The 25,215-nt window shown below is 39.5% G+C and overlaps 1 protein-coding gene across 1 annotated transcript in view; it reads left to right on the top strand.

Moving 5' to 3' along the window:
* The window catches only part of FZD6 (frizzled class receptor 6), a 31,210-nt gene that overhangs the window by 2,275 nt on the left and 3,720 nt on the right, over nucleotides 1-25,215 (top strand). The window contains exons 2-4 of the mRNA XM_059836234.1: nucleotides 18,927-19,123; nucleotides 21,514-22,531; nucleotides 24,579-24,727. Of these exons, the coding sequence (XP_059692217.1) occupies nucleotides 18,927-19,123; nucleotides 21,514-22,531; nucleotides 24,579-24,727 (1,364 nt within the window). The remainder of the gene's footprint in view (nucleotides 1-18,926; nucleotides 19,124-21,513; nucleotides 22,532-24,578; nucleotides 24,728-25,215) is intronic.

Raw genomic sequence — 25,215 nt, 5'->3', positions numbered from 1 at the left:
TGTTGAATCTGTTGCTAGCGGTTAGGTTGGAATTAATATGGTAAGCTTATGGTGGTTCATTGCTGGGCCTTTTTTCTGAGGGAGATGAGTGCCAATGTTGCTTACACATTTCGATGTGATTCTACATGGTATTCAGTAACAGCACTAGTGTAGCTTGTCCGTGGTTGATTGCAACAGGAAACCTTCTCAGGATTGTCAAAGGGTTCTGCTTTTCAGGGGACTTGGTGTTGCAGCAGGGGAGGAGGAGCTATTGACTTCTGGAGTTGTTTAATTTCACTTCACAGCCATAAAGAGGTAGTGGGTTGGGAGGTGGAAGAGACTTCTGTTGTTTTAAGAGCTTGAATTTTTCTGTAATTGGTAGTCCAAACTTTGTTCATACCAAAGAAAGAATTTTAATAGTGTGTTGGTTAAAACCTTTCTTTTGATCTTCAGTAGGAATGCTTAAAGGCATTTTAATTCCATCTCGCTCTTCCCCCTCCCCACAGCCTGTTCTCAAGACTGGGCATGGTCTTAGGATGTAAACACTGGGTTTTGAGATTGAGGCTTGTAATATTTTCCTCACTTTATCTTAACTGACTTTGAGCAAGCTGCTTGATCATGTAATCCTAGGGCACATGGTGGAGACTTCTTCAAGAAATCCAAGTATTTTGTGCAGAAAGGGCCTTGATGTTAGTCCTGTTTTCTGCTCCTAGCCCCTCTGGAAGCTTCTTCCCATTACTTATATGGAGTGTTTACTTCCAGAAAGAACAAAGATTTGTCAAGGGGACAAGTCTCACCTGAAGGTGAAGTTCACTCACCAAAACTGTGGTAACTCTATCCTATGTCCCACTCTCAAGGCTCTACAGGCATGTTCGGCTGTGGGGAGTCTTGTATAGCCAGAAGAGCTGTGCTTTACATCTGCTGGAGCACAAAGGCTTCTGTACAGTTTCTCTACTTTCTGGAAAGATGTTAAATTGGCATTCCTGGGATGGTGTCTTCACAGTAATCCTCCAGGAGAGGATGATGTGGAGCCACTGTCTCAGGTGGTGGTTGTCCTCCAGGAAATCAGCTGATCCGTGGTCTTACATTTCTGCCTTACGTATCAATTCTTCATAATGATGCGCTATAACCAGAACACTGAACTGATTAGAGCAGGAAAAAAGACTAACTCAATCTTATGGCCTCTGTTATGGGTGTTCTGGCTAGTGATTATAGTCTTTCTGGGATGTTATCTTCTGCAATAAAAAAAATCATAATTTCCTGTTGCTCCCTCCATCCCCCCCTTATTTTATTTATTTATTATTCTGACCTTTCAACTTGACAGATTGAGTTTAGGCCACTTAAGTTTTACTTTATATTTGGATTAGTTTTGTTTATACAACAAATGGTGACTTTAGGAAAGTAAAACCACATGGCTTTGTGGTGTGAAGTTTTGTCTTTTGTGTAAGTTAGGTAAACAGCTGCATGACAGTGGAATCTAATTATTTGCAGAAGTTTACTGTATCTGTGTCTCGAAACAGTTTTAACAGTAACACTGCTGATGTTACTACTAGCTCAGATTGGGAGGCTGAAGATCTAGGGTTTATCTAGTAAGGAAAACAGGTGGACACAGCAGAATAGCTGGTTCGTTACAGCTATACTTGAATAGGTGTCACACCCCCTCGTGGTCATGCACAAAACCAAGTCACTTCTAATTCCAAAGTAATTCCTTCTTTAACTATCCCGGAATAGGTTGTCAACGTAAGTCGTTACTTCAGCAAGGCAGAGAATATTACTGTGTTGTAACTTTTTGTTCATATCGCTTAATCTGTTCTGCTGCAGTTCTGGAATGCATCCACTGTAGACAAGCCCTTAAGACTTCCTGATCTGGGTAGGATCTACAGGTCTGTAGAAGCACAAAGGCAAAAGGCTTGCCAGTGAGTTTTTAAAGCAGACTATACAAAACACTGGAAAATGTCCCACAGGGAACAATAAAGTACCTCAGAGAGACTGGAAAAATGAGTCAGTAGTGAGTTTTCCGTTCACTTGAGTTCATGACCATGTGCCAGAATATATGTGTGTGTGTGTGTCTATGGAGAGTTCAGTGCCACTGGCTGCAGCAGAGGGAGAAATTATGAGAACTAGGGTTGGTGGAATAAGTACCACCTTCAAAAGCTTAATACTGAAGTTCTGTGAGTTAAAATTTTTAATGTAATCACTTAATTTGCTTCCACTAAATATAAATACATAATTAATTCAGTATGAAGATACTTCCAAAAACTAGAAACCTGGGGTCTGGCAAGTTTAAATCAGTCCATATATGTATGTGTGTGTGTATACACACAGGGATGAGGAAGCTGTCCACCTTCTGTAAGCTGGGAGTTCTGGGGAAATAAGCACTGTTTAGTGTAGATGGTTGTTACTGGGATGTTCTGCAAAATAGCACAGGTGTGAATTTACTGAAACCTCTATGGACAGGCATCCTGCTTCTCCCTCTTACTCTATATGAGCAGTGCTTGGTGTAATAGCTGAACCACTAGTACTTGAAGCTTAAATCTCTGTGCTCTTAAATTTTTGGTAGCTCAGCTTCATTTAGGAAAGCAGTCAAGATTCTCTATCTGCTTGGAGTTACGTTTTGTCCCTGATGCTACCTCAGAGCTTAAGTTGGAGAAAGGGTGCAGAGGTGTGGACATTGACCCAATGGAACAAGCACAAGGGGCTCTTTAATTCATATTTTGCTTGTAAAATTTTTGCTGTTTCTTTACCATATATCACTGGTACTAACAGGCAGGGAAGGCTTGTGTAAAAAGGGGTAAATGTAGCATGCTGTACATCATACGTTACTTAGGACAAACTAAGGTAACTTTTTTCTAGCTTATCAGAACAAACTGTTGGTCACAAAAGATTTTGGTGGTGAAACAGCTAAATTGCTGCTTGTTAAATGAAAGTTGGCAAATGCCAAAGTATTTTTTATAGACACTTCCTATGGTTCAAGGGAAATACAAAGCAGTATGACTGACTTCTGTGCTGGGTAAGTCTCTAGAAATACAGAATAGTTGGATATGAATAATTCTGGTTTGAGCATCACCATGTCGCTTGTAGAAAAGCTTTGGCTAAGGGGTCAAAAACATATGAATTAGACACATCTGTGTCATTTTGTACAGTACTATACAAATTTGCGAAGTGTGTTTTCATATTTGCATTCTCTTGCTCTCAGGTGTTCCAAAGAAACATAAGTCATCATTAGTTCTTACAGGGGCTCTTACAGCAACACATTCATAAACCGTCTTTGCAGATTCCTGTGTGTACGCTAAATTACAGCCCCTGAAAAAGCGTTTGTTACCTGTAGTTCTGAGGCCCTTCATCAAGTGTGATTAGCTTGTGCAGATTGTCTGAAACCAGATGGGCAAATGTGTGTAATCCTATTGCACTGGCTTTAAGTGTATCAGTCATCTGCAAAATCCAATGCTGTTTTGTCTGAACAGCATTCCTTGCCTACTTGATAATGTGAATAGTACTACCTTGCTCCTTGTAAGGCTCCTTCCAAGCACCCTTGAAAGGATGCTGCTTAGAATGCATAGGGGTCCAAAGTAATGCATGCTTGACGAAGAGAGGGTATTTACCCTATGGTAACTGGGGTTCATTGAGATGGTGCTGACTGTGATTCCCAGAGCCTCATCTTTATCCGTGTTCAGAGGCTATGTCTACACTAGCAAGTAATTTGGTGTTACAGGAGTGGATCACTAGTTGAAGTTGTTAACACACTTCTTACCTGTCCACTGCATGAGACTAAGGGCTTTTACTCTGGACTAGATTTAGGCTAGTCCTACTGTGCATGAGGTCTGGAGTTGGCCAACGGAAGGCTGTCTTCCAGATCTTTCTCAAGAGCAGACCTTTCTGGGAAATACTGTGCTATCCTGTTGTTGGTCCCCTGCAGATTGCTGTCCCTTCTATAGGGCTCTATCTAGTGTTCCTGGGTAGCTGCAAGCCCTGGTGGTTTCTGAGTCTTGTTGTGCAGCCTATGTCTTGGATCCTTTCTTCTCCACACTCGTATGCTAAGTGTGGTCACTGACTAAACCAAGGCACCGTAGGTGTGGAGTGATGGGCTTAGTCCTGCGGCTGTAGCCTATTGCAGGAGGACACCTGTGAATAAATGGAGTCATGCAACCTTCCATTAATCTGTTTATATAGAGAAGGAAAACATGGACAGAGCTACTGAGTTTGGAACTGCTTTGCCTTCATTGATATGAGGCAGTTAGGGCTTGGGAGCTGAGCCCAGACTGGTGGGAACACATCAGCCTTGGAGTTGGGGAAAGCCAGCAGTGGGTACAAAGCTTTCAGACATAGAAAGGTGTATTTGAGGCTGACATTTGTCCTTACACTTCACCATCATCACATTCAATTCCAAGATCATCTCCATGTTTTTAAGGAAGTGACTGTTGCCCTGTGGAACCTTGTGAACTTCATCTGGTCAGTAGCAAATCAGATTAGGGAGGAAAAGTCTACTAAGGGTGATGTGATGACTATGATTTCAAAGGTTATTCTTCACGTTATCTTCCTTTGAATTGTAGACAAGTGGACAAAATTGTATACTGTTGTGTACAGGTGGCCCACGCTGTTTTCCCTCTGCTGTCCATGAGTTGTCAAACTGTGGGATCAAGCATCTCATTAACAGCTCACATCCAGTGCATTAGCCTGTGGCAGCTCTGGCAACAGCAACTTGATTGTCTTGCAGGCCTTGGTGAACCACCAAGGTGCATTTGTGGACATCTTTGCAAGGCTCGTGATGCTTATGCCTTCTACAAATCTAGCCTCAGAATGGAAGAGGATTCTGATGCCTTCTTTCCGAAGAGGGCTTTGTGGTGTTTAGGTGCCTTCCTGCAACTGAGAGAGATGCTGTTTGTCCACAGTGCTGCATGGGTCATAAGGCTGTATTTCTAAAACTACTATTGTGTCATCTCTGTAGTTCTCTACCCTATTCCAAAAGAGAGGGTAGGAGTGTCTGCACCACAAAACTTGCCACCTTTTTCCCTCTCTCAGTATCTGCTTGCTGTTGATTCACCAGCCGTTTGGGGCAAACATGGTTGCTTTGTCTCCCGTTGCCTTTTTGGACCTTTTCTGTGTATTGTGTGCAGCTGTGATTGCTGCATCACAGTAGTAATTTGCTTGCCCAAGGAAAAGATGCATATATCTGCCCTCTTCTCCTGAATTACGTGGTGGAGATGCGTGGAGACTTGCTTGCTTTCTGCTTAGCTATTAGAAGAAGGGGAGGTGTGCAGCGGAGCACAAGAGCTGTGTAAGCAGCTACTGTAAACGGGGAGAGAGAAACTTGCTATGATGTAGAGTCATAGGGGACAGGCCTGGATAATCAGTCTTTGCAGGACAGAAAGGGTGTCCTCTTACCAAAGATACCTGCTCCTTTCTGTCCCTGTAGTGAGACAGGTGAGAGCTTCTGGGGCAGGGAGAATCATTCATCTTTCCTGTGCTTAAACTTCTGGTAGATCAAGTTCTTTCAGGCAATAACCATATCTTTCCCAGTTTGGCCTATGCTGTATTCCCCAGAGGGCCTGCACAACCAGATTTCTTGAGTCCCAGTAACTTCAGTCCCACAAAGCACTTAGTGGCCAAACTCTCCACACATTTATCCTGCATACAAAAATTAAAAGCATATTTTCGGAGAGGAACTGTACCCATCCAGCCTCATCATTGCCTAGCAATACCCGGTTACCCAGACTTCATGTCCTGGATCCGTACTGCTTCACATGAGCTCTTGCTAGGAAGGTGCAGGGTGCATCATTTTAAGTAAAGCTTAAGAACCCAGCTGGGTGGAGGATCTCTCTGGGGAGTATGCCTGGAGCTACAAACAAAATGTTATATGCTGAAGGATAACATGGCACACAGATCATAAGATGAAAGGGTAGAAGAAAGGGTGGCCTTGAGTTTTTAGAACAGGAGAAATAGGGAAGTTAATGGTGGGGAAAGGCACCATGGCCAACAAAATGAGCACTGTGGGCTAACAATAAGGAAACACTGGCTAATACAGGCATTCAGAACTGGGGAGAACAGGAGGGCTCCCAGCAGCCACCTTGCTGTGTCGAGCATGCTGCCTGCCACCCTCTCTTGGGTGCTTAGGTGCCTCTGGATGGGGATGAATAGCAGTTATTGATAAGGATGGAGGTCGTTCTAGGATGGGGCTGACTTCTTATAGGCCTTCATGCATCTGCCCCACTGGTTGCCACTATGGTCAATACTTTGGTAGCTCTGGAGGGGAATGGAAGGTCTCCTGCAGAAATTGTCACCCCTGTCATGTGTCTAAAGCTTCCTGATCCTTTGATAGTTGGGCAGCAGGGTGGGCCAAGAACTGCTTTGGTCCTCTTCCATGTCCTTGGTGGGCCTTTCAGTGACTACTTGCACAGTGTTGTTTCTCTGTCTGCCTTCCCCAGTGCCACCTCAGCTGCAAGGTGCTGCAGCATTGCCTCAGGGGTGACTGACACACCCCCCCTCGGGTGTGTGCTGCCTTTTGCAGCAGTGTAAGAATGAGATGCTAGGGAAAGAGGGAGAAGGAAGAGATGCCATTGCATATGCCTCTGATACGGAGGTGGATGCATCTCCCTCTTTATCAGAGGCATTTGTGAACGAGAAGAAAAGCAAATGTGAGTCCTCGATTGCCTCTGATGTTACAGTGCAATAACATGGCTTTTGAGCTCCCTACAGCCCCCAGCTTCTCATGGGTGAAGATTTTTGCAGTGTGATGGAGGTGTTAGGGATGTACCTGTTTCTGTTTAGACTGGCTCCTGTGAAGGGTGGGTGAAAGCTCACACGGGGTGGTCCCATCAAGTAGTGATGAGTTACTTCTGTGCTACAGTGAGCAATGAACTGTTGGGAAACTGTCTCTCTTGTGACTCTTTGATCTCACTAGCAGGAGGAGACAGGGTGTTTATAGTGTCAAGGATTTGGGTGGGTATTTTGAAGGGATAGAGGAGAGACTGTGTGAGGCAATGCGTGCAGGAAGAGGCTCCTGTAGTAACATCATTAGCTGCGAGAGCCCTTTGTTATAGTTGGGTATCTTGCATTTGGAGGAAGAGGCGATCATAAAGTAATGGAGTAAAGGAATTAGCTTCTTTCCTTACCAGCTGCCTCATCAATCCTTTAGAATTTGGATATTTTTTTTTAGCATTATTTAAAAACGAGTTGTTTTTCTTGCTTTCTTTGCCTCTCAGCTTGGCCTACGTTTCAGAATAAAAAAAATTAAGAGCAAATAGACATTAATAAACAAAAGTAATTGAATTAAGGTGCATACATATTCCTACAGAGCAAAACTCTATAACTACTCACGTTATAATTGTTTTAGACATTTTTAACTTCATAAAAATAAATAACTGAACAAAAATGCCACAAAAAGAAATATGTGGAAGATAAGAACTGTTTCCCACAAATACTTGGGAATGAAGTATCATTTTTTTTAAAAAAAAGAGATTTTACATATAACTTTCTGAAAATCTTAAGTACTGCTTTTCCTATTGCAATAATGGTCTACTCTGAATAGTAATAATTATTAATAATTACAAATTTATATTTTCAAGCTGTAGTGAAGATGATAGCTATAGAAGTGAATTTAAAGTGGAAGGCCTGGTTTTTCATTTTGCACTAATCTTCCCAGAAGCAGTGAATTTACAGAAAATTACAGTGGATCAAAATTTACAGCAGATCGTGGATGCTAAGTATTTAGAAAGTTGGCTACATGGTGAAAGCTTCCCAAACACAAACAAACCAAGGCTGCCATTCAGTTTTCTGTCATTCTTTTGAACTGTCTCTGGTTTGTGGCTCAGGCTCCCAGGTCATTCGTTTCTAGTGTTGAGTCTGACTTGTGTTGCTTTGTGCTCCTGTGTTACTGATAATTCATTCGGAAGATCCCATCCTCCTTGTCAATCCGTGTGCATGATAGAATTGACTTGTGTAGATTTTTCTAGGGACTAAGCCAGTCTATTTGAAGTTCAGGAAAGCATTCGATACTGTACTGCATGAAAATTCTTAAAATTACTAATTTCTGTAAACTTTCGCTAATCCATTCACTTTGTTCTGATGTAAGAGACAATGTCAGTCAGGCATGCACAAGTCAGGTGATGGAGTTGAAGCCCGTGAAGCTGCATTTATCTACCTCACTGCCCGCAGTTCTTACCTCTGTCTTCTGATTTCAGTATTTCCAGTTGGTCATACCTTGAGACACTGACACACTGCTTGGCTGGCCATGAGACAAGCTATGTCTCATTTTTATGAGATATGGGCAAGAAATCAACAGATGTGGTTACTTTTAATTTTGTTGGATTTGGGAGGCTGAGGTGGCAGTTTATTATTCCCTGTTAGCATGGGAATTAACTTCATAAGCCAGGTGATTTTCCAATTTATATACAATATCTCTGCCCCCACCTAACCAATAGCATGGCTAGCCCAGGTCTGCGAAGAGTGGAAAACTTGATGCAGGCAACAGTGTGGCTCCTTGCAGAGCTTCCTCAGGTCTAAGGGGGCCAGCTTTTAGCCAAAGGTGTTGTGCCACATAACTGTTCCTGGGTGGGCCCAGAGCAGGATCAGCAGCCATGTAGAAATGGCACCTGGCTGGTCAGATCAGTGCAGAGCTGGTTCAGATGCCTTTGCATCCACAGAACTGGTTTTCTTGCTATTTCTTGCTATAACTGGCTTGCTGGTAACTCTGAGATGGCAAAGGGCATTGAATGCTCTGGTGTTCTCCTAGTATTAGTGTGTCTTGGGTTTAGAAGAGGGGAGTTGAGTATCTTGTGGGGAAGAAAACTGGTTGTCCCTTCCAGGTTGAGTTGGCAGTAACAGGTAAATCTCTAACTGCAGATTGTATGGCTTTCTGGCACAGAAATGTCTCTCGCTTTTCTCTGTTGAACCTGTATCACCTTATTTAAAATACTTAAATACTCAGTGGAACAGGATCCCCAGTTTCTCTCCCATGAGCCTAGCAGTTACTGAGCTATTGACTTAAGCTCTTATTTTATTTTTTTAAGACTGCTTAAATTTTTTTTATAGGCAAAGGAGGTGTCTGAACATGGATCCCTCAGCATTCTGAGAAGTAGTTTGTTGCATAAACGCTGCCTCGGAGCTTGGCATTAGTTGCCTAACTTTTGGAGATATGTACTATTTGATTCCTGCTCCTCTTGAGCATTTTCTTCTGGCTGTGAGGTTATGTCTGCTTCCTGAATTCTGTGAATGTCGTTCTCGGGTGCCTCTCTGAGTGGACATCAGATGGGGAAACTGCTTTTGAGGACTTTGAAGTGCCTGTGAGTTAGGCATCACAAGTTTCTGTTGCAATAGCTAGTCCCCTTTGCAGATCTGGCTCTTGATTGCTTTACTTGATGTCACAGAAGACTGACAGAAGATTGCTTGAGAGAATCAATTCTGTCATGACTGAGATTTTCCTGATTTAGTTCATGTGTGAAGTAGGCAAGGAAGAAAGCATGGTGCAGGGTTACTACTCTGGTAACCTGCATGGTGCTGTTCCACTAAAGTGCATGTCCACACTCACAAAGATGGGGGTAACATGAATCTGGTTTGACTTTTTTTGGAACCAGAGCAATAACGACTTATGCTGGAATTCCCTTCAAATGAGGAGCTTTTTTGTAGATAACAGGCAGTCTGTCAACAGCATTACTGGTAATCTTCTAAATTGTATTCTACACAAAAAGTTCAGTAATAAATCCATTTACTTCAGTAATACATGGCAAATACATGAAGGATTTAAGATTATTTTGAGGTTCTTCTGCTACCACTGTCCAGATGTAATGAAGCTCTGTCTAGACTTCAGATGTTTGAGGTCCCACAGTATACTTTCCTTCAGCTGACTTATATTTGTCTGTCTTTTATGCTCTGTGTAGTATACATGGAGACAAAACCATATATAATTGAAAGCTTTGTATAAATAGTTCAGTTCTGTAATGCTTGGGAAAACTCTCTCATGTTTGTTTTGGACTGTAAATTGCAGAGGCTGGAATATCTATAATTTAGATCAAGCTATAATTTAGGTTAGAACCACAAAATGCAGTGAATTTTGCTAATAAGCTATTTTGGAAGGTATTGGAATACTTGTACTTTTAGTTTGATTCAGAATAACTCCTTAGTGAGATGTAATGTTCCTGTTATATTGTTTCTAACCTTTGTTATAGTTAAGAAATATAGGGATATATGTATTTTTATTTTGTACTTAAGAAATACTTAAAGGGAAAACATGGAACTAAGTTGTTTTACTACAGAATCTGTAGTTGCTAGTTAATGCGAAACAGTCCAGAGCCCATAGAAGCGAAAAGCAGAATAGCCTGCTTTGTGTTTTTCTGTGCGTGTCTGTGTATACTGGCAATGGCAAGTTTAGTGCCCAGTTGTGGTGGTAGAGCATTTTTTTTGTTTTTGCTTTTTTTAAAGTGAGTGAGTATCTTGCTGCCCTACTGACCTCTGAAAACCATCCCTCATGTGCCTTGTCCTTACCCTGGTTGGATTTCTCATTAATAGTTCCATCAATTTTGAACAGCTAGTATGAAGGTTCACAACTGAATATGTGTTAAAGTATGTTGCATATATATGTATGTAGGTGTAGGGGTGAATGATAGTGAAGAGTTTGCAAACATACTCATGATTTTGTTGCAAATATATTGAACGTTTAGATGATGAGTAATTCAGCTTGTTCAGTACTTGCAGTCTGCGATCTGAACTGATGCCTGGCTAGTTTAGCTTGAGGTGAGTGATGAAGGTCTGGCCCCCCAAGGTCTGCACTGCATGGGCATCTGGCTGCTGGCCAGTCAGTCCCTGAGCCACTGGAGTTCACAGCACAGCATTTTTAAGATCAGATGCCATCTGACTTTGCCTTTTGAATTATGGTACTTCAGGTGCTGACCGGTTGGCAGCTCCCACAGCTGTGGGAGGAGCAGGCTGCTGGGAACAGTTCATCTTATCAACTCGTGCAAGTTAAGCTGTCCCCACGCTTTGTTCAGAGCCCTAAAATAACTTGTTGCCTTTGAAAGTCCAACTGCATGCATTGCCTTTGCTGTTCAGCTGAAGGACAAAGATGAAAGCTCATATCTTTGCAAACATCTTCCATTGCAAAACAGCATTGTTTGGTCCACTTGCTTGTTTACTACATTTTTCTTTCTTTTTTTTTTTTTCCCTCGGCTCCTTGAACTCTAGATTGTCCTTGAGTAGGAAACTTAAACTATTTGTGTCTTTTAAACTACTGGGGTAACCTGATTTCTATTCTGACAAAGGATTTCATTCTTACTTCTATAAATGCTAGACTGATTACATTTAAAAAATGTTTGACAAGCTTTTAATTTAAACATGATTGTATATGCCTTAATTCTATTTTGAAAGCTGTAGAAAGTAATGCTGCTTTGTTTAGAAGCAGCTTATTTTAATAAGTCAAATTCATGTGCTTTCAATGGTTTTCTTTTACCTGTCAAATTAATATGCATCATTAGTGCATGCTAAATTTATATATATTCAGATCTGAAATATTTTATTCCTATCAGTGAATTTTAGTCCTGCAATACTTTAGTCTTAGAGGAGTTACGCATACAGTTTTGACTGAGATTAGAAAATACAGATTATGACTGATCCTTGCTGCTGGCAGCAATAGTCAGTTATTACCCACAGCTCAGGTAGTGACACAGAGTATTTGGGGCCCCCCTAAATCAATAGCAAATTAGTTCATACCATCTTCATTGGTAGTTTAAAGGATGGCTGACATTGCACTAATGTTCATAAGCTGCACCCACATTTCTGTTTTGCAGCTCTGCTGTTCAAGTAGCAACTTCTAGCAGACATGTAGCAACAAGACGCTGACACTCAAACTGCCTTAGCCTCCTGCAAAGTAGTTTCTAAATCCTTACATACCAACTTAAAAGTGTCTTTAACTTGCCTTTGATCTAAATCCATCCATACGGCATCCAGTTGGAAGAACCTAGTCTTTTCTCAACATTGCTTTGAACCTAATCAAACTTGAAAATTTCATCCTTCATTTAGTTTCATGTGTTAGGACATTTATTTATCGTGACTTAATTGTGCATGAATTAGGAGTCAGAGTTTCTTGGCAGCTGATTCACTGTGGCCGTGAGCAAATTACCACCCTTGCCAGCCCATCTGGGAATTGTATGAAGGCATTAATCTCTCTGGGTATGATGCTAATCTCATTCAGATCCAGTTGAGAATCGCTCTATTGAAACAATAGTGTAGGATTAAATCAACCATGCCATACTTGTTTCATTGTTTTTAATTGAAACAGATTATCATTATAAAAGCGGCTAAAGATACTGTGAAGATTAATCGTTAGTGTAGCTCTGAGTATAAAGAATAATTACTGCCTACTCTTTTGAGACAATTTATATACACCATGGCTGACAGTGGCTATATTTCCTACATATCGCGTATGAAAGTGTATATGTAAAATATTGTGTTTAGGTTTTGAGGTTGTGCTTTCATTCTGTAATGACATTTACTGGACAGTAGTTGTGTTTGAGTCTAGTGCTGTAAATTATTAATCATTATTTATTAATCGTTAAGGTGAGGTGTTATTTCCTGTAAAGCAGGTAAATAGCTTCATGAATAACAATGCATATCTTTAATATAGATAGGAATCTGGGGTACATGATTGTAGAAATTGAGATTTAAGCTGGTGTTCACTTCCATGACTGAAATACAGTTATGTAAGTGACAAGGTTGTAATGTTGCTTTAGGTCACAAGATTGTATCCAATCATGAAACGGGTACCATTGCTTAACAGTGAGACAGCTGGTGTCTCTCATTGTTTAACTTAGCTTAGTTAACCTAGTTAACACTGAGGTTAACTAAATGTTTTAACTTGGTAGCTAGACCTCAGTGGTTAGGAGAGTAGGTTGTTAACTGTCTTTAAATAACTGGCTCCGATGGCTGAACAAAGGCTCTTATCCTCTGTATACCTCAGCAATTCAAGATATTTCCTGTCTCTTACAATCAAGGTTTGCCATAGCTGATTGTAACAACAACCTCAATATTTTGATCCACCGTTTTCTATATTATTTAAATATTTGTGACATTAATCAGCAGAGTACATGAGAACGTTTTCACTTACTTGTTTTGACATACGTTAGTAGTTACCATACATCCCAACCCCAGAAACATCTGATCATCTCTAGTAATACTCTTCTCTAGGATAAAACTGAGATGAGGTAGGACAGAGCATCTGCACTGTCTGCCTGGAATAATGAGCTTGTTTCTGCTGTGTCTTGGACTTGTAAGCCTGCTAAGCACAAAACAGGGAAGCATGCCGAGCACGAGATTCAAAAACACTTCTAGGTTGCGATTTACTTGTTGGCAAAGCATGTTTAAGACTGTGTTTGCACCTAGCCATTTATTCTGTACTCTGCACCGTTTGTTTTCACTTGTCTCAGTTGTGTTATTGTTTGTAGGACCACACCATAACTGAATTTCTGAGGTAGACTGGCTTTTTGCTTCTGGATAAAATGTAACATAGACATACTTTGTAAAGAATCTAGAATTTACTAAGTAAGGTGTTGGTGTTTGCTGCACATGAGTGTTCAGTGCAGAGGATATTCTTCTTGCTGGCCAGCGATGCTCTGCTCACTTCAATTGTTTGACCTTATTCACAGTGGGTATGTGTATGCTTCACAGGGTTCAATTCAGACTGTTTTGCACTGACAGGTTTCTGTACAGGGCATATGCCCCTCATACTCTGCACTGACAATGCAGTGGAAAGTTTTCATTTCACAGCCCTCAGTTCTTCACTGCTATGGCTTGAGGTAGTGTTTCTGTTGTTACAGACTACATAATCTTTGGCTTTACAGTTGTGATTAGTTTGTTGGAGGGTTTTTTGGTAGATTGTGTTCTAGTAGGTGTGTTCTAGTTTGCCTCATTTACTGGGGTTTTTTTCCCATTGGCAGGACAATGAGAATTTATATTTTAGGACTTGTATTGGCTTTGTGAGGCTCCATTCGTGGTTTTAAAGAGGCCTGGCTTCACTCTATTTTTAGCACTGCCATCACCAAGTCTGCAGGTTTTCATCTCTGTTCTTCACATGACAGGGCAATGGTTGCTAATGCTAGATATGCCAAGTGCCTTTTTGTGGGGCTGTGCCACCTGCACATCCTGACCTTCCTGAAGAGGAGAGGAACATGGTACTAGATCCTAGATTCACTGGCTTGGTGAATCCGCAGGTTTAATCTTGGACTTGCATGTGTTGATGTCTTGAGCATCCATGTGTGCAGGTTACCCAGCTAACCACTTGGGTAAAAAATGGTTGGTGGTTTGGATACCCATGATCCAGATAACACAGCCTTGAAGCAACCAATTCATATTCTCAGTGAGCTTGTGATCTCGGTTTTACACTTTTTGCTTACATGCTATCCAGCAGGAGGAGTGAATACTTCGGTTTTGGTGAGATTTTGCTTTTATGGTCCGTCAGGAAATGCAGACCTATTATTTTCTATAATGAAACATTTTCAAATTGCCTAGCTGGAAGTGATGCCCACATTTAAAGATACATAATTGTTAGCAGACTTCCAGGAGCAATTCATGACCTTTTTCTGCTGTTCTTAAATGGTAAAACTAGGCAGTTTCTGAAAATAAATATATGGTTTTTTACAAATACTATTTGCGTGTGCTTGAGGCAAAGGTTTACGTTTTATAGAGGGTTTTTTGGTTGAGGGAAATCATTGCCTGTAAAAATCTATTGGAGTTTTTTTTTGTTAGTCTCAATAACTTTGTTGAAAGGGGTGATTCAGCCTGCATATTATACTTCAATTTTCAAAAGGGCTTTGCCAGGGCCATAACCGATGCTTTTTTAAAGAAACTATTCTGGTAACCCAACGATAACTTTATTTTCCAATGCCTACCTAAAGAACAAGAAGAAAAGTAGGAATAAATAAATCTTTTGTCACTAAGTAGGGTATAAAATCATTAGCTGATAGTTTTGTCCTATAGCAAGTAAATGACTAGAGTGGTTCCCCCTAGTCATCTGTACTGAAACCTCTGACACACAGCTAATTCATAAATGACCTGGAAGAGGGATGGATAGTGAATTTGCTAAGAAAAAAAAAAAATTACTAAAGAGTTGCAGAAAGGTCTTGTGATAGATGCAACTGGACAATAAAATGGTAGGTAAGATTTAGGGATGATAAATGCAGAGTAATGAATATAGGGGAAGATAACCCCCACTATTCATACAAGTAGATGTGCATGGTATTATATTAATTACTGTCACTCAGAAAAAAGTCTTTGTTGTCACTGTGGATAGTTCTGTGGAAATGTGAGATCAGTGTTTAAATGTAGCCAAGGCAAATAGAAGGCAAAGTATATCATGAAAGGAGTAGAAATAAAAATGTAAAACATTATAATAATATATAAATATAATATGTAAAGGATAGCAGGATGGCAAAATGGCATGGACAAAGTAGAGAGTAGTCTGTTAACTGTCAAAACACAAACTAGGTTGCAAACCCAGGAGTTACAATAAACAATTAAAAAGCAGTATTTTCTCAATAGTGCCTGATTAAATTAGGCAATATAACTTACTGCTGTAGTATTTTACAAAGAGTATAAGCATAAATGGTTGAAAAAGAGATTAGATGTGTTCTAGGAAGAAAGGAGGTCTCTTGGTGTCTTTCAACACAATGCTGGTGTTATAACCTGCTGCTCGTAAAGTTTCCTAAACCATTGATTGTTGGAAACTGGGAAGCATGTCAGCTTGTCGTCTTGTACCCCCCTTGCTACCAGCCAGGGTCAGGACTGTATGTTTGATCTGACTCAGAAGGACTGCTTGTGTTTTCAGAACACCAAACCTCCTGCTCTTAACTTGTGCTCATACTTTCAGGTGTCAAAGCTAAATATTTTTAGCAAGCTGGAAGAACTACTGTGAGAACAATTCCTTGTCAGCCAAGTCCTTGGATTTCTACTCTGAATACATTACGGGCTGAGCATAGCTTCCTTCCTACAGTTTTGCATTTTTGCATTTATCTGTTAGGGTAGTTTTGTACTTAAATAAAATATGTTCTTTAAACAACAGTATTTCGCCAATGACAACATGCTGCAGTAAAACCCTTGCAACCATTTAATTTTTGCTTGTCATTACACAATAATACTTTATATTAGAGGTGTAGATAGTGATTCTTGTGATATTTTAGCTTTTAAGTATTTTCATGTAACAGGAATTCTGTTAGAATGGTAAAGGTTGGTTTTACGTCCTGACTTTCTTCACCAGACATGGCTTTCTTTATACCCGTTTTCTGTATCAGGGGAGCGAACTTAGGATATGTAGCCTTATTAGCTGTGTTGGAAAATGCTATTTAAAAATTGTTAGTTGCTAATTAAAATAACTAGTAAAATATCTCTTTATCTAAAGTTGGTTTCATAGATAAGAATATTGTTGTTTTTTTTTTTTTTAAATTCTTGCTTCTAGAGGAAATATTGCTGTTTTAACCAGGTCTACAAAAGTTCTTGACTGGGACCCCAAAACTTGCTGTAGAAAATTAATTTTATTTTTTATCAACTCCGATGACCTGTGGGTGATTAAAAAGGAAGAATTCATAACAATCAAGACAATTTCTACAACACTTAATTTCAAAAGTAAACTAAACTTCTATAGGAAATGTATATGACTACCCAGGCTATATCTTTATTTTTTCCTCAGTGCCAGAAAGAACAGAGCTAACAAATTAAACATTGGAGCAAAGAAAACAAGCATAATTGTACAAAGGAAACTTAATTCATTTAGGGTTAACTCCTGACTTTTTTCACTGAAGCTGAGTAGCATTTAGGAAATAATCCAATTTATGGAACTGGAGCGCATTATACCAGAGCTATACTTCTCTCCTTGTCATAAAATACTCAAGTCTTGGGTTGCTGAGAAGGCGGCTCCAGAGCAGACATCCAGAGGGGGGATCAGACTTCTGTGCGCCTGCTGTAATGGCATCTGCAGATGCAGCACACAGCCGGAGTGCTCTGAAGGATGGGTGCCAACATTTTTTTGGTTTTTCATAAAGCATTTTTCTGTTATTCTTGCTCTGCCTTATCTTCTCCCTCCCCCCCCTCCCCACACATTCCTATGTTTATTACAAAGGTCCCTTGAGGATTTGTAAATACTCCATTTTGAAGGGGAAAAAGTATTTATCAATGTCTCTCCTTTTAAACTGCATGCTCAGTAGTAAGGCTTGCTCTCGAGGTATAGATGTATATATGTTTGGGATATTTAAAAGCTGACAAAAATAAGGATGCTATTCTGGGCTCAGAAGTTAATCCTTCCTTTACCAGACATTAGTTGAATATTTGAGATACATAGCTGTTAATGGCAAAGAATTAAATAAAATTCTTACTAAAAATTCTGCCGCCTCTGACAATTTCCTGCAGTGTCCCTGTTTATCAGCACTGTTTCAGCTTTCCTGATGCATGAATTTGACTATTTACATGTGATATGGAGATTCCTTTTTCCTGAAATCCAAGAAGCATTTTATCAAAAAGCCTACGTAAAAAAGGCTGCCGTGATCCTACAGATTGATTTCACCCTCAGAATGGTGTTTAAATTAGCTTGGTTTACTCTCATGAGCTGGATCAGGAATGTGTGCCTGGCGTGGCAGACAGGACAGTGACCAGCAGCCTGCAGTGGATCCAAAGGCTGGGGCTTCTTGAAAACCCAGTGGGGTCGGAGCCTGTCAGCACATGTACGCCCCACCAGCCGCTCTCTGCTTCCCTTCCTTTTTGCTGGGCAGTCTCTGCAGGCCCGGTGAGCGGGGCGGAGGAGCCCATCCGTTCTGCACACCCCCACCGGCCTGCCGCCTCACCACTCTTTACGTTGGCGCATCCTATACGTGCCCTGTGTCCTGGCGATGCTGCAGCCTTGTGGCCCTAGCTGATCTGTGATCTGGTCTCCACGTGTCCAGAGAGTCACCAATGGGTCCCCAGTGCGTGGCTGGCTTCTTCAGTTTTATTTCTGCCTGTGCTCGTAAACATGAGGGCCTGCTTACGCAGCCCCTCAGCACCTCTGCCTTACGTTGGCCCCACCGCTTTAGACGTGCGGCCCACTTAGAAGTACAGGAGCACGCCTGGCGATGCTGTTAGTGTGTCATCGCTTGCTTCCTTCAATAAGCTCCCCTTCCAGCAGTTGCAAAAATGACCGACAGCCTCTGGTTAGTCTGAAGTTTGCACACATGGTAGTATTTTGGCTAAAATAATTTTCCCTAATAGTAAAGTTGTTAAAATGTAGAGGAGGAAAGTTGGGTTTTTTCCTTAAAAGCCTGTCTGACTGTAAATAATTGATTGAATGAATTGGGGGCAAAAAAAAGTTGCATTAGATTTCATTCTGTGAATTCTCTAGTAAGAACAGTCATCAGTTATTCACTGCCTGGTGCTCAGTAATACAGGTAGAGAAATTCTCAGTCATGTTGAGATTTTTTTTTTTAATGCAGTGTTTAGAAAATGAGGAATAATGATATTTGGACCTCACTAATCAAAAAACCCCAGACTTCTGTATCATGAGACAAGATGATGAGTGCAACACACTACTTGGGATTGAAAATCCTAACAGGAACTACAGGGACAGACCACCTTTAAAAATCTCAAGGCACTTATTCAGAAGCTGACTGGTGAATGTAGGAACTTAATGTTTTACCCTGTTTTTTTAAAATAGTGAGCTTTCATAATACCTTTTAGATTTCTAATATTGTCATACAAGAAAAATCAGGTTTGAGTAGTTATTGATTGGCCAAGATCCCGGGGCAGGGACTGGGCTAGAAGTGCTAACAGAGCTTCTCCCTGCTCGGGCCACCGGGTTTTGCTTTTTCACAGCTGCTGAACAAACACTATTTTCTAGTGTCTTTTCAAACGTAAAGGGGGACAAATGTGAGCTGTAGTGATGAAAGTCTTGATGCCTTGAATTACCTTTTTAAAATTACTAACCAAAGCCTTTTTCTTCCCTGTAGCCTTTTCTTACGCTTATGAATCTTCACTGTTCACCAGATGTCCACACATTTCTGTGCAAAGCCTTTGTCCCTGCCTGCCTGGAGCAAGTTCATGTGATTCACCCTTGTCGAAGCCTCTGTGAGAAAGTGTATTCTGACTGTAAGCAGTTGATGGACACTTTTGGAATCATATGGCCTGAAGAGCTGGAATGTGCCAGGTGGGGTATTTTTCATGTTGACAGGTGGTGGGGGTGATAGTTTCATATTTGACCTAGACTGAGTTGTCAATCTGAGGCAGAATGTTAAATATCACCTTGCTATAGCTTCCTCATCACTGGTGACCCTACAGTGCTTATGTGTAGGACTATTTTTTTTAATTAAAACATCTTTATTATTTGAATGATCACCTGCATTTCCTGCTTATGACTTTTTTGCAACAAAGTTCTGCAGCACTTCTTTTCAGTATTCTGATCCCTGCAAAAAGAAGCTTTTTACTTTAAGTTTCTTCAAAAATTGAAAATATTTGATGTTACAGCATAGATTTTGCTTTGGTTTCTGATTTCTAAACTAGGGAGGATCATACTTACTTCACGGGGGTTTTAAAATAATTGCTTATAAAATAATGAAATATAAAATATTCTGTATTTGAATGGACACAGATCATTAAGTAGTAGAAGCCTTATCTTACTCCTAACTGCTTCAATGTGCAAATTGAATCTTGTTGCTTTTCCTGTACTGCCTGCCAAAAGTATCTTTTTTAAAAATTTCACCTTTTTCTCAAAGATGTTCATGTGTCTGTTCCACAGAAGACAGTTAATACTACATTTGGGGAAAAGATGAGTCTATATATATGAAATGGAAACCACTGAAAACACTCCAGTGTAATCTTCTTGAGATTCTGACCTTCAACTGCAGATATTCATAAATTATTAAGGCCAGATGGATGTTTTTTAACATGTGTCAGGGCAAGAAGTACAGGAAAGGAGCAGAGAGTGGAAACTCAAATCATTTTTCTAACCCCCATGCAGTTGCTGATCTGTGATAGGGCTGAGGGAGGGCTGGGACAGTAGTCCTGTGCCATGATCTCCAGTAGAAATCCATATCAGAGTGAATATGACAGGTGGTATTAATGTTATTTCCCTTAGTTCTGCAGAAAAATTGAAGTTGTGGGGTTTTAAAACAAGAAGGCATCAACTTTTCCCATCTAGTGTGAGCTTCTAGGCAACAGTAGTGCCACTCAGCACAGCAAATGTCTTCAAGAATTGTTTTGAAAAAATAGGAGAACTACAGGTGAATCCAGTTATTCAATATAGCTTTCAAATGACATTTTCAATCAAATGACATTTTTGCAGGAACGACTGCAGCTTTAAATTACTGCCAGCATTTACTGAAAATGAACCTGCTCTGGTCATATGTGAAATAATGTCTCCCCAATAGCCAATACAGAGAAGTCCATGTAATACAGGATGTTCTTATACCAGCAGACATCATGCTGCTGGAGCCCATGGAGGAGGAGCTGGCATGCGGATGGCAGTAACAGGAATCCTGAGATTCACACTCTCGTATTCTTACAGACATACATGGTTAATGAAAGAATCTGCTACAGAATCGGTTTTCTTAGTGGTTAGTCTGGATTTATTTGGACAGCATGCTAATGCAGAGAAACAAAGAACTGAAGGGGTTTTTTTAGCTCCAGCTGAGCCTGCAAACTGACATTGAGGGACTCTATTATAATATAGCGTTTGACAAAGAATATTTTGAGATAACAAATCTTACTTTAAAAGCTAGAATATTAAACTTGTTCTTTTTAAATATACGCTTAAACTTGGAATGCATATAAATAGAAATCCCATTTTGAGTAAATGCCTAACTGTTTGAGTTATACTTACATAATCTGGTTTGAAGATATGTCCAACACTGCTAATACAATATTGACCATATTAAACGGTCACATATTGTGTCCAATTAAACCCTTGAGCAATTGAGTTTTGAGCAATTTTTAAATGAACATTATGGAGCTAGAAAAAAAATTGCTAAAATAGTGATAATTTTTTTCCAAATGCTTATATCTTTTGGTTTTGTCTTTTTCAGCTAGGTAGTTTTATTGTTGTCAACAATGAAATATCACTATAACACAAATTACAATAATAATCATATACTAGTCATCAGTTAATTCCAGATACTGTCAGCCTTCTTTCTTTGTTTCTTGAAGATTGCATTTTGACAAGATCGTTTGCTGTCTCCAACAGTCTATCCAGATTTAAAAAAACCTACTGTAAATATTTTTATGTACTTATGTAAAAGTTTAGTAGAATTTAAGACTGTAAAAGAACAATTGCAATTTGAGTAGTGTTTCATAAGCAATAAAACAGGTAGAGAACAACAGTTAAATGGTTGTGTTTGAGTAGTCTTCTAAACTGAAAATATTTGAAGTCTGTTTTTGAAAATGCTGACTGATTTTTTTTTTTTCCCCACATAATGCATATTTTGCATTATCTATAAAATTTAACAGTGCTTAGAATCAGGTTTTTTTTTCTTATTTCTAAGAAATAATTATAATTGAGAATGAGGGGTATTAAGATATTTCCTCTTGTCTTTATTTATGTAGACTAGTCAATTGTGATGAGACTGTTCCTGCCACTGCTGCTGTAACCACAAACATACATGGAACTCAGAAGACCCCAGGCCAGACCCGAAGGGATTATGGATTCTGGTGTCCACGACACCTACACACTACCAATGGACAAGGCTACAAGTTTCTAGGAATTGATCAATGTGCACCCCCATGTCCCAATATGTACTTCAAAAATTATGAACTGGATGTTGCGAAAAGCTTCATTGGAATAGTTTCAATCTTTTGTCTTTGTGCTACACTTTTCACATTTCTGACTTTTCTGATTGATGTTAAAAGGTTTAGGTACCCGGAGAGGCCGATCATATATTACTCCGTCTGTTACAGCATAGTCTCTCTAATGTACTTTATTGGATTTTTACTTGGGAACAGAACTGCCTGTAATGAGGCAGATGATAAGTTAGAAATTGGTGAAACAGTTGTTCTTGGCTCCCAAAACAAAGCCTGTACTGTCCTTTTCATGGTTTTGTATTTTTTCACTATGGCAGGAACTATATGGTGGGTGATTCTTACAATTACTTGGTTCCTTGCAGCGGGAAGAAAATGGAGCTGTGAAGCTATTGCACAAAAGGCCATGTGGTTCCATGCAGTTGCGTGGGGAATACCAGGTTTCCTAACCATTATGCTCCTTGCAATGAACAAAGTTGAAGGGGACAATATCAGTGGAGTTTGTTTTGTGGGTCTCTACGATCTGGATGCCTCTCTGTACTTTGTGCTTTTGCCATTGTGCCTTTGTGTTTTTTTCGGTCTCTCTCTCCTTTTAGCCGGTATTATTTCTTTAAATCATGTGCGGCAAGTCATACAGCACGATGGCAGAAACCAAGAGAAGCTAAAGAAATTTATGATCCGAATTGGAGTTTTTAGTGGTTTATACTTGGTGCCACTTGTAGCCCTTCTTGGATGTTATGTCTATGAACTGGTGAACCGGAAAATCTGGGAAACAACTTGGGTATTTGACCACTGTGACCAGTACCATATTCCTTGTCCTTATCAGGTAAGTAGTAGTTTCATTTATAAATAATACATTTATAAATAATTGCAAAAACCCTTATGCATCACTGTATCTGCCATGCAGTTAGTAAATTATTTTCACATTAAGTAATCATTTGAAGAACATGCAGTGATTAGTTGCTTTTTTAAGTCAAAATCGGTGGTATCATACTTTTGCTTTGAAACTTTTCACTAATCAAATTGATAGCACTCAGCAATTAAATTCTAACTCGTAGCTCTAAAGGGCATATATAATCTTTACGATATTTGAACTTCATGTTACAAATTGTGCTGGAGGAAGGATCATTCTTCACAGTATCTATTCCTAAAAGTAGTTGCTCAGTATTTGGGTGCCTAGCTCAGTATCAAAGTACCTAAGGTGAATTTGCATCAATTTCAGTTGAAGCTGAAACAATGATTCTTGAAAATTGAGTCTAAATTGGATTTAAAATGTTGCTTATAACCGTAGATTTAAAATTACTTTCATCTTTTTTCTTCGAAGTGTACAAGTATAAAACAATTGAAACTACAAAACAAATTTCCAGTATATTTTTTCCATGATAGCTGTCATTTGCAGGCTGATGTTCAGTAATGTGAAGAAATCTTTAAAACAACAAACAACCCAACAGCACTTTAAATTGTGGTGGTGTTCATATTTAACATTTGACTCTTAAAAAACCAACTTCCTTGGAAAGGCTTTTAAAGTAAATCTGCCCATGTTCAGTACTCTGTGGATTAAATCTCTTGTAAGTACAGAAAACTCCCTGCAATCTCAAGTAATTTGTGTTTTTTTTCTTTCCATTTAAGAACAAATATAAAAGAAGACACCATCACTAAGAGAAATGCAAGTGTCTCGTGTCATCTTTCATTGCTTTGCACTTTCCATCTACGTTTTTACTGCAATAAACTGTCATTAAAAAGAGGAATATAAACACATGCATTATGGAATGATAAGGCTTGATCCTTCCCCATTCTTAAACATCCTCTATATCCTCTGTATTGAAGTCAGTGTAAGCTGAGAGAAGCACAGTTCACAGACTTCTTGGTTATTTTTGCTTCCGTTACCATTCTTAACAAGTGCACTTTTTCTTCAGCAGGTTTTGCACTGAGCTCTGTGTCATCGTAAATGGTCCAAAATATACAGGGTTGAAGACAAGGCTTTTATGGTTTAAAAAGAATCCCAAACCTTGTTTTTTTGCTGCTTAAATGTAACAGCTTGGCATAATGAGGCAGAAAGAGCATGTATTCTCAGCCTTTAATTAACCCATTGGAAAGAGTAAATAGCAACAGGGAATGTTACACAAAGACGTACTTAATGGGATCTGTCCCTGTAATAAACAGCGTGTGCTAACTATGGAGTAGCTTAAAGTGGCGTGCTCGGCCTTGGCTTACCTGACTAGCTTGTAGACTTTTATTACATTGGCCAGACCAAAACCAAATAGAAACAAACTTCAGTTAAGTAGCTAATGTTACCTGGCCATCAAAAATAGTGACTTTCGTAGATGGGACTGACAGATAAGCCAGGTAATGTAAATTAAATTTGGATCATGGGAGCAGAAGATAATGATCTCTTACTGAGTTAAATGTCTCAGCTCCTATGATCCAGTTCTGCAAATAGGTGGATTAATTTTGCAGTAAACAGAAAACTACTATATAGTTCCCTGCGGCTCCTTGAAGATGCTGTCTAATCTGATTAACTCCCAACTCGTCCACTTACTGTTTCTTTTAAGTTGAAGGGATAAATCTTATACACACAAACTATCTCTGAAGAACATGGTTACTAATACTATTACCCCCAAATTATCTTTCCTTTCAATTTAAAAGAAAAATATTTCCTTCTGACTAATCTTCTCACTGTGTATTCAGCTGTAGACATTAACCAGGTCTGACTTGACTGTACATGTCTAACATTTGTCCGCAGTACAAGCCTCAACAAAGAACAACAGCCATGAGGAGAAAGTCTCTCTTCTACATAATTTGTTTTCTGTGTTTAAAAAAATAAATCAAGTATATTTTCTTCTTTGCATTTATTAACTTTTGTTATCTTCTAGGCAAAGGCACTAGCAAGACCAGAAATATTTTTGTTTCTGATGAAATATTTGCTGACATTAATTGTTGGCATATCTCCAGTCTTCTGGGTGGGAAGTAAAAAGACCTGTTCTGAATGGGCCAATTTCTTCAACAGAAACCGCAAAAGAGAGTAAGAATGTTTTTTTTTATTCCTGTTTTTTAAACTGTATACTTTAAGTTGGATTTCAGACATGTTTCTTAAATATAGCTCAGGTAATCAAAATGTTGTCCTTAAACTGTTTCTTCTTTTTGGAGTCTAAATATTGCATATGGGCATCAGCAAAACTCCATTGGAGTCTGTGGGAGTTTTTCATATGCAATGACTTTTTGACAACATTCTCAGAAGACAGAAAATATTTTCCTCTGATTTGTTCTCTTCATAGAGCAGAAGACATGTTGTTGTGTTCAGCATTGGCTAATACATCTCTGGTTTCCAGTCAAATGAGGGAAGACAATTTCAGCCATCAACTTAGATACTTTCACGTGTTCTGACTACTTAATTTGGCACAGTACTTAGCTGTGTTTACTATCATGCATCCTCTGCTTTTCTCCTCTGCCAGGCTTGTCTTATTTTAAAATTAATTTTCATTGAACCCTCCTTTGTATCACTTTTATTGT

Source organism: Gavia stellata, chromosome 3 (assembly GCF_030936135.1).
Source record: "Gavia stellata isolate bGavSte3 chromosome 3, bGavSte3.hap2, whole genome shotgun sequence".
Lineage (NCBI taxonomy): Eukaryota > Metazoa > Chordata > Aves > Gaviiformes > Gaviidae > Gavia > Gavia stellata.
Note: the sequence above shows the minus strand (reverse complement) of the source record. Positions and strands in the feature narration are given on the sequence as shown.